General features: G+C 38.1%; 1 protein-coding gene across 1 annotated transcript in view; it reads right to left on the bottom strand.

Moving 5' to 3' along the window:
- nop14 (NOP14 nucleolar protein homolog (yeast)) overlaps positions 1-6635 on the bottom strand; it is an 11736-nt gene extending 5101 nt beyond the window's left edge. The window contains exons 1-9 of the mRNA XM_046868450.1: positions 6479-6635; positions 4417-4605; positions 3919-4053; positions 3211-3352; positions 2969-3102; positions 2735-2866; positions 2436-2558; positions 2124-2249; positions 1-174 (exon numbers count right to left, since the gene is read on the bottom strand). The exon at positions 1-174 is cut by the window's left edge and continues 127 nt beyond it. Coding sequence (XP_046724406.1) covers positions 1-174; positions 2124-2249; positions 2436-2558; positions 2735-2866; positions 2969-3102; positions 3211-3352; positions 3919-4053; positions 4417-4599 — 1149 coding nt within the window. The 5' untranslated portion in view covers positions 4600-4605; positions 6479-6635. The remainder of the gene's footprint in view (positions 175-2123; positions 2250-2435; positions 2559-2734; positions 2867-2968; positions 3103-3210; positions 3353-3918; positions 4054-4416; positions 4606-6478) is intronic.
- Between the last annotated feature and the right edge of the window lie 3365 nt (positions 6636-10000).

The raw sequence follows: 10000 nt of genomic DNA, 5'->3' as shown, positions 1-10000 counted from the left end.
ATCTTCGTCATCTTCCAAATCAGAGTGATCATCATCATCTTCCTCATCACCACCATCACTATCATCTTCCCCTTCATCACCATCCTCCTCTTCATCACCATCATCATCCTCCCCTTCATCACCATCATCATCTCCTCCATCACCTTCCTCTTCCTCAATGTTCCACTTCCCATCCTACACATCAGAGAAACGTGTGTAAGGTTAGCACATACCTAACGTGTGTAAGGTTTGCACATACCTAACATTCCTCTCCGAAAGTATTTCCATGTGGCTGCCATTTTCATTGTTAACCTGTTTCTCAAACTAAAACTGGTATTTTAATCACTCTCTTATTTGCATTACTATGAACTACTATTATCAGTGTAATTTGCTCATGCTGATACTTAATTGTAGGTCAATTCCTTTTTTCTTGGTTCAAAGTTTCAGCCTTATTTCTTAAATACAGTTAAGGCCAAAAGTTTACATACACTAGGCTCAAGATTTCATTCAGTTTTTCATAACAGCACACAATTTGTGTTGCCACAGAAGACCAGCACATAAAAAAAACCCTGACTGAATTTTGCACGTAATCACCATAATGACCAAAATAATCAATCACCGACCATAATGACCAGAGGTGTGTACGAAAAAAAAAAAAAAAGTTCAAGATTTTAATCTGAAAAGCATTCCCTCAAATGTAAAGCATGGAGTGGCAATAATGTCGCACAATTCAGAAAATAAATAGCATCGTGTGGAAGGATTCTAGGATTATCTAGAAATACCAAAACACCTCAAAAGATCAGTAAGACTTAATTGCAGAGGTCCCCAAATACCAGGTCATGACCGAGTACAGGGCCACTGAAGACTTGCAGGAATGTTCTGAGGAAAATGACTATTATTTATTATATGTTTTGCCATGAGAGAGCCACAATCCAAAATTAGATATGTGAAAGATTATGTTCATCATTAATCAAATACATTTACATTGTGACTGCTTCTCAGATGCAAACAGCTACGTCTGTGGGGGTTTCATTAAGATGGCCCATACAGGAGATGGGTGTGGGCCAGACAACACACACACAAAGGACATTCAGTTTTGTATTGAGGACCCTCCACAGGAAGTCCTTATAGTTCTGTCCTCTTGTATAATGATCTGTCTCACAGAGAGATCTTGGGTGAAGATATTTAGAAGACTGACAAGCTAACAAATGCTGTTTAAAGACCCGCTACACTGCTACCTTTAATAAATTCTTCTCCCCACAAGATCTCTGGTCAAGCTTACTTATTTTATGTATTAGAGAAATCTAATACATTGGTGATCCACCTGAACCAAATACAGCCAAATCTAACAAATGCTGCAAACTAACCCTTACCTTTATTAGCTTAATTTCTATCAATGTATTAGAGGTAGATAAATCAACAGATAGATAGTTAAGACAGACAGAGCCACAAGTATCTTTTCAACATAGAAACTGGTCCATTTGTAATCCCTGGTCTTCAGCATACCTTCAAAATTGTAACAAAGTCTGAAGAGAACAAAATGAAAATACTTGAATGGGCATAAAAAAAAAAAAGTCCTAACCTGAAACCTGTTTGATTTATGCAATTAGATGGCAACATCAACAAATAATAGTGTACATAAACATTATCTATTTAAAAAAAAAATTAATTAACACAGGATAATGTGATAACATGAAATGTTATCTATTTAGTCTTGCTACTTGTAAAACTTCCTACAACTTGCCTCCAGTGTATATACCTGCATAATTTTAGTCATACAAATAAAATTCTGCGAACTATTGTCCGGAGTTCCAGCTGTATTTTGTGGTGTTCTGTCCTCACATCACACACACAAAAGATACTAGACAAACTTGCTAGTGTCTTTATAATCCTTATACATGTAGCATAAGAAATTACATTTAAGCTCTAAGTTGTTTAATGAACCTGTGTTTCTGTTCCTGAAATGTTCATGGGTCATCTACGTATGCTAATGAATTCAGATCACACATCTGGTGCAGAACAGCACGACCAGAAGGTTATGCTATAATTAGAGCACTGAGGTGTATCACAACACAACACACCAACCAAATTAAAAAACTTTGCCAAGGTCAATAAGGAGTACATTTTCTGGATTGTGTGTGAACCTGGTAAGAGAGTGTTTTGCGGTCGTCCTTGTCAAGGATGAATCCATCGTTGAGGTCATCAGCTGACATGTGTGTGGGTCTGGGGTTTTCATCCACCTGCCCCTCCATCCTCCTCAGTCTGTCTGCCTGTGCAACACACACACACACACACACACACACACACACACACACACACACACACACACACATGGTAATGAAACCATAGGTGTTTAAAATCCCTTTACACACATGTAATACAGCCTGGGTGTAAGGACGCAGTGTGTGCGTTCAGGGGTGTGTAAATGTGCATGTTAGAGTATGTGTGTATGTTACCTCAAGCTTCTGCAGTCTCTCTCTTTCCTCTCTGGCGATCTCCTCCGGTGTTTTGAGTTTTTCAGATGGCTGAGCTTTTATCTCGAATCCCAACTCCCGTACCATCATGTCATATTCATCCAGCTACACACACACACACACACACACACACACACACACACACACACACACACACACACACACACACACACACATTATAACATGTAAAGATAGAACAGCGAATCTAACCATACACTAATTTACACTTAACACACTGTGGAACATAAACTTCAGTGTCAGGCCTGACATATCATCCTCACCTTCGGCTTGTCCTTCTCCTCCTCCCGCTCTCTGGGAGTTTTACGTGATATAAGGTTCTGGATAGACTTCCACTCCTGGTCCAGCTTCTCTATCAGCTCGTGTGTCTCTTCTTTTTGAGTCTGACGTTCTCGCTGCACAAGACACACGCATCATCACGAGCACACAATCAACTACAAATATACACTAGATTATTAATTCAGCATAGTGGCTAACAGTAATGTAAGTGCATTCACCTTCTCCTGTTTGGATTTGAGGATGAGCTCCTCAATGAGCTCCTGGCGTGTTTTGCTTTTTGCCTCCGCTTCTTCACTGCTTTTCTTCCGTAGAAGCCCTCCGCCTCCTCCAAAGTGTGACGCCGTGATTTCAGCTTCACACGCACGCATACCAAAGTTATTAGGGTTGTTACAGAGATACAGTTTCTATTCGGTGTACAGTTTTTAAGTGTATAATGTAATTTGCATGTGCATTTTCTAACCGGAGAGCAGGCCTTTCTCCTCCGAGTCGCTCTCACTGTCCACTCCATCTGTAAACTTCTCCATCTCAGCCAAGGACTGCCCATAATGTGTTAATTCCTCTTCATCATTCAGGTTAAACATGTCCTTCTTCATCTGCGTATGCTGTACACACACATATATACACACAGTCAGGAGAGATACATATAGACATTTCTATAACTGCAGCTGTATCTAAAATGTTAAATAATGAGTTAAAGCAGATGTTCAGAAAATACACTGTTTTCGTTGACCTTGTCGCTCTTCCTTTACAGTTCTTCATCCCAGAGCAATGTCGAATGAAGGATTCAGACTAGCCTAGAATGCTGATTTTTTTTTTAATAACAGCAGTGTGGCCAGCAATCGCAGGTTTAATTAATAATGCACTTTCTGAAACATAAATTATCCACAAAAATCCACACCTAATACTAAACACAACACATTTATTTAGCATGTATGGAGGGAGTCAGTAGCTTCAGTGCTCTATAACAGAGATAAAGCTGTAATGGAGAAGTCTTCAGGAGCTTGGCGTTCTGTATTTTGCTGTATCACAAAACTCATATTTAATGGATTATCCCTCACTTCAATTGCTTTCATCTCAACCACTTCATTGGGTTGAATGCACTTGTCTCACTGTCCTGGGTTAACTGGAAACTTTGCACTGTCTTGGGCTAAGTGAACTCAGCCGTTACCTGTCTCTCCATGGCGAATCTTTTCAGAATTTTGTCCTCGGGTGCCATCTTGGCGTCGTACTCTCCAAAACGCCGATCAATAAAGGAGTTGGCTTTGTTTTTCATTCTGAACTCCTTCAGAAGAGTCTGTTTACGCTGCGCACACAAAAATCAAACAAGCTCAATTCAGGTTTCTTTTAACTATAGATATCGTTACAAAAGCAGCTTTAGATAAATTTACAGATAAATGGAGAGCAAGCCAAAGGTGACAGAGGCAAGGAAAACCAGCAGTATAGACCACTGTATACAACATACAAAAACACACAACCAATAAGCTCAATAAGCTTAAGAATTGAAGAGTAAGACAGAGCATTAGACAGTGAGAGAGATGAAGTAAGAGACAGACAGCACATAAGACAGGTGTTCAAATTTCAAGAGCATTACAGGGAGATTTAGCAAAAGATAGATTATAAGAAACAGAGCGTGAGAGAGAGCGAAAGAAAGAAAAATGCATGTTACCTTGTTATGAGCTTTAGAGCGAGACACGCCTGGCAGTCCCACATCGTGTTTACTCTTTCGGCCCAAAACATCAAACTTCTTCTTGTTAATCTTCACCTCAAACGGATTCGTCTTAATCTGAGCATGTGCGCTACTCTTGCGCACTTTATCACACACACTCCTTTTCTTCTCCGGTTTCCCCATTTCACTCTGAAACAGAAAAGACCACCACAGGTATGATAGGCTTTATTTCTTCAGCTGGGAAATGAAATGAAGCTTCGAATAAACCAACTTAAAAAGAGCAATTTGTGCAATCATCCTCATACACACCCCTAACTAGTAATAGTTAATAAATTAATAAATAAATAAATAAAAGTTGCTCACACTGTGTTGAGACCAATTAGAATTGAATTAAGAAGGTAGTGCATTATCAAGTTAATCTTTGTACCACCGTGTGTTGTTTACACTAGCACAGTGGTCCCCAACCCCCTGGTGCTGATCCGCGGGTAATTGGTACCGGGCCGCACAGAAAGAATACATAACTTACATTATTTCCGTTTTATTTATTATCTGATTCTGAATAATGTTTTATTTTGGAAAATTACCGGATTATCTCCGCCACATCTGTCTATGACTCACTCTTGATGCATGTCATAATGCCTCGGACACATGTCTTACCTCCATCCACTACCTTCTTAAAGGGTTATTAACACACAATACATTACTGCTAAATTCAAACCACCAAGCTAGCAAAATTAACAAAAGACAACACAGTGGATTCACGTTTATTATTATATTTAGAAAATATCGTTTTTTGCACCGGTCATATTATTTTTTTATTTTGTTGTATTTATCCGCCACACCTTATAGGCCGGTCCGTAAAAATATTAACATTAACATTATTAAAACAGTTGTTTTCCCGTCCACACTTGTAAGAAGGCTTGTCACTAGATATCAGAGCGTGGCTGTGGAGACTGTGATCATAAAGCTACAAGAGCATTAGTGAGATCTAGAACTGAAGTAGGCTAAAAAGGCTTGAGAATCAGTCAACATTCTAGTTCATTCCAAAAACTATACAGTGGGGTTGAGGTCAGGAACCTGTGACAGAAACTCAACCTCTATCATGCTAAACTTGGCAAACTACATTATATGAACAAAAGTATTAGGACACCCGAGTTTTCCAACCATATGTGGTCCATACTGATACCTTAGTTTGGAGGCACAAAATTGTACAGGATGTCTTTGGATAAAGATACATTAACTTTTCCCTTCACTTGATCTAGCAGACTAAAGACCTGTTCCACCATGACAATACCCCAGTGTAAAAAACCTGCTCCATGGAGATATGATTTATATGGGTTGAAGTGGACGATCTTCTGCTACAAGGCACTGACCTCAACATTTGGGATGAATTTAAGATAAATTAGAAAGCTGACTTTACTAACATCCTTGTAGCTGAATGAGCACAAATCACCACATGCACTCGCCAAAATCTAGTGGAACATCTTCCCAGAAGAGTAAAGGTTATTTACAGCAAATGAATGTGGAATGGGACTTTATAAAGGTTAGTCTGCTTAGTCCACAGAGACAGTATAGCTGAAGCAGGTCCTAGTGACGTGGAATTGTAATGCTATAGTATAGAGAGACATCCTAGATAATTGGGTGTGTAAAAAATAAAAGATAAATATAAAAAAAAAAACCCACATTTTGAGGGATCACCAACATGAGTGTATACAGTTTCATAAAGCAAAAATCAGATAATCAGAGTTAGTTGTTGAGCTGATTTTCAGACAAAAAACAACAATAAACCAATCAGATTTTAAACTCTGGAGTGTGTGAATGTAAAGCAAATAATAAACACACTCCTTCACACAGCTGCAGACACTGTTGTGTTCATCTGATCATTTCAGACAGCTTCCTCATCTTAGGTGGCTTTTAATCAAACAAACCATTAGAGACATGCTTTGCTCTGTGGTTATTCAACTATACCTCTAAACAGTTAGCCTGATTAGCCTCATGATACGGGGCGTGCAACGCTGTATTAGATCGGAGGCTTGCATGCTTCCAAACACTGATTACTCACCTAAAATTAATTAAAACCTCCAATAATTAAAGGTTTAAAAGTGACAGATTTGTTAGGCAGAAGTTCAGATATGATCCATCACCGAGCTAGTTGGATTCACGTGGTCCAGCCACCATAGCAATACACAACAGCGTGTCGATCCCCCAAAGGTCAAACTTCTCGATATGACTCGGCGAGTATTCTGCCCCCATGTGGGCTGGAGTGGAATTACAACCATATACCGCTACACTATTAGACTACTACACCAGGGGTCACAAACAAAGTGCATATCACAACTCATCACACCATAATGCAGAATCAGTGCGAGCTCCCCTCAGATAGGTACAACTTTATTATCATTGCACTGTACCGGTACACAGCAACGAATTCAGTTCAACATCTACCAGAAGTGCAAAGAGTAGCATTGTGCAGACACAATATTAGTAGAAAAATATGGGATATATAAATGTACAAAGAGATATATACATTGCATGTACAACTATACAACAAAAATAAGCAGTGTATATCATATATAAAATAGAAATATAATAAGCATTAAAAATGTTTCTTTTTTTGGTTCAGCCCAGTATCAAATGATCTACAGCCCAGCACCATTCTGAAACCTGGTAGTTGGGAAGCCCTGCACTACACCACTACTCTGGCACCTGTGTATCTATTATCTTACATGTCTGTTTCTCAGTATGTTTACTAAAAATATATAATATAATTTAACATATATTAAACAAGAATACGTTTGAATTAATGACTGAAATCATTGCTCAATATATAAAATATATTCCCTAAACACCTGAACTGATGTATCCCATTATCATAGGCACATTATCATAGGAAATATATATTGTATGTTATAAAAATGTCCTACATATCTCATAGATATCTTAATGAATCACAGCAATGTTTATCTCAAGATTTCTGTCCAAATACATCAACTAAAATCCTGCAAAATAACAAGCCATAAGGAATAAAGTAAACCTCTAGTGTGGAGGAGCCCAAACTTTTTCCTATTAAGGGCCAGAAATCAAACTAAAGGGTGTGGGCCGAAATTAAATCTCATTATATCAAATAGTATTTTATTAAAAGACAGTTGTCTTTGTTCCCTTTATGTATGATTCAATAATATTTATCAGCAAACAAACAAACATATAAATAAATAAACAAACATAATTCTGTATTGTGCGTAACTAATTCAGTTTTACACACATATAGCGCAATGAACACATTTAAAAAAAATCCAATTTATAATGCAGTTCAAAGCCTAATACAGATATTCAAGCTAAAAGCAATACAGCTATATGTTTTGATATCAGTGACCTGTAATGAAATACATGAACCTTCTATTTGTTTTTCAAATTTGGATAAGTCAAATTATTTTTTTTTTCACTTCTCATATATTACATGGCAGGCCCTAGTATTTCTGAAGTCTATACCGGGCCATGGATCATATGGTACCAGGCTGCACAGAAAGAATAATAGCTTTTACATTTTTATTTAATTTACATTTTATTGACTTGTGCATATTTTGAAAGATGACCACTTCTGCCTATGTAAATTTCCTCTAAATTTGTTTCAGGTTTTGTGTATAGTTATTAGTGTGTGTGTGTGTGTGTGTGTGTGTGTGTGTGTGTGTGTGTGTGTGTGTGTGCGTGTGAAAAATTGTCTTGTGTGACCCTGGTCTGTCGTGTAAAAAAAAAACATTGGGGACCACTAGTCTAAATGGCATATAGCCTTTTCATACTTTCTGTACATTGTGTATAGTAATATTTTATGCAGCTTTTTAGCTCAATGTTTTGTCGCATTTTAAGTCATTTTATTATGTCCTTACTTGTATTCTGAATGAAGGCAGCTGCAGGAATCTGATTAAATAAACAGGGCATTGTGAATGAAGAGAAGTTGCAAACTGCATGTCAGATCAGCTAAAAGGATTTCAAGGTCACATCACATGCAAGAAGAGTAACATAAGAGAGTTGCAGGAGTCAGATTAAGATCATAAATGACTAAACAATCTTAGTGCTGAATGTTTGTTCTGTCAAAAAGAACCTGCGTGTGAAGGTTTACACCATGTACAGAAAACTGGCAACTTGTCCCTTGCTGCACTGAAGAAAACATATTTCTGATATTTTTGAAGATTGTGAGTATGAAAGTGACAGTGAGACTTTCACATTTCTATTTATTTTGGCTCAAAATATTGACCATTAATCAGATTGTGTGTGGGTTTTAATCTTTGATTTCCACTCACAACTTCAGGTTTAACCTGCACTATGTTCTTGTTTACTGTTTCACATGCAAAAATGACAACAACTGTCAACAAAACCGCAGGTTACATACCAAAAAGACAATGAAATTGAGCGACAAAGTACAAGCAAAATAAGAGACATGTTGCTTGATAGTGGAAACACAATGTAAGTTGGACCGAAAGCTTTGGAGCATAAAACTTTGGAGAGAACTGTTGTTTCAGAATGAATAAATATTTTGATCAGACCCTGCCAAGCATTTTGTTTTCAAGTGCAGCCTTTAACAATAGTTTTGCATCATTTATAGTCCAGGCACAGACTACTTTTGTTTGTTCTTCTTGTTGTTGCATTTGGCAGAACAGCTTATGAAGTACTGAATGATCACAGGGCTGGCGTGATTATGTGAATATTTTCAAACCTTGTTTTTGTCTGGATGGACACATTTTCACTTCAATTCAGTTTAGTTATATTTAATTTTATTTTATACAGTTCAATTCAATTGAATTTGAAAATAATTGTCCCTATAAGTTATATATAAGTTATGCCTAATGAACAAATGTCTTTTTCCGGCTGCTCCCATTAGGGGTCGCTACAGTGGATCATCCGTCTCCATACTACTCTGTCCTACATCTGCCGCTTTTAAACCAACTACTTGCATGTCTTCCCTTACCACATCCATAAACCTCCTTCTTGGACTTCCTTTTTTTCTTCTTACTGGTGGTTCTCCTATACCACATGTCCCTCCTCTGCACATATCCAAACCATCTTAATCGGGCTTCTCTCACTTTGTCCTCAAAACCTTCTTCGCTTCTCTAACACACTCTCCATTACTTTGCACTGTTGACTCCAGGTACCTGAACTCCTCCACCTTCTCCACCTCTTCTCCCTGCAACCGCACCACTCCACTGCCCTCCCTCTCATTTACACATGTACTTTGTTTTTTTCCTGTCCATCACCACTGCAAACAAGAAAGGGTTTAGATCCTTGATGCAGTCCTACCTCCACCTTAAACCAATCTGTCATTCCCACTGTACACTTCACTGCTGTCACACTGTCCTCATACATGTCCTGCACCACCCTCACATACTTCTCTGACACACCTGACTTCCTCCTACAATACGACAACTCCTCTCTCGGCACCCTGTCGTACGCTTTCTCTAAATCCACAAACACACAATGCAACTTCTTCTGACCTTCTCTATACTTCTTCATAAACATTCTCAAAGCAAATAATGCATCTGTGGTGCTCTTCCTCAGTATAAAACCATACTGTTGCTCACAGATGGTCACC

The sequence above is a fragment of the Silurus meridionalis genome, chromosome 15 (genome assembly GCF_014805685.1).
Source record: "Silurus meridionalis isolate SWU-2019-XX chromosome 15, ASM1480568v1, whole genome shotgun sequence".
NCBI classification, from domain to species: domain Eukaryota; kingdom Metazoa; phylum Chordata; class Actinopteri; order Siluriformes; family Siluridae; genus Silurus; species Silurus meridionalis.
Note: the sequence above shows the minus strand (reverse complement) of the source record. Positions and strands in the feature narration are given on the sequence as shown.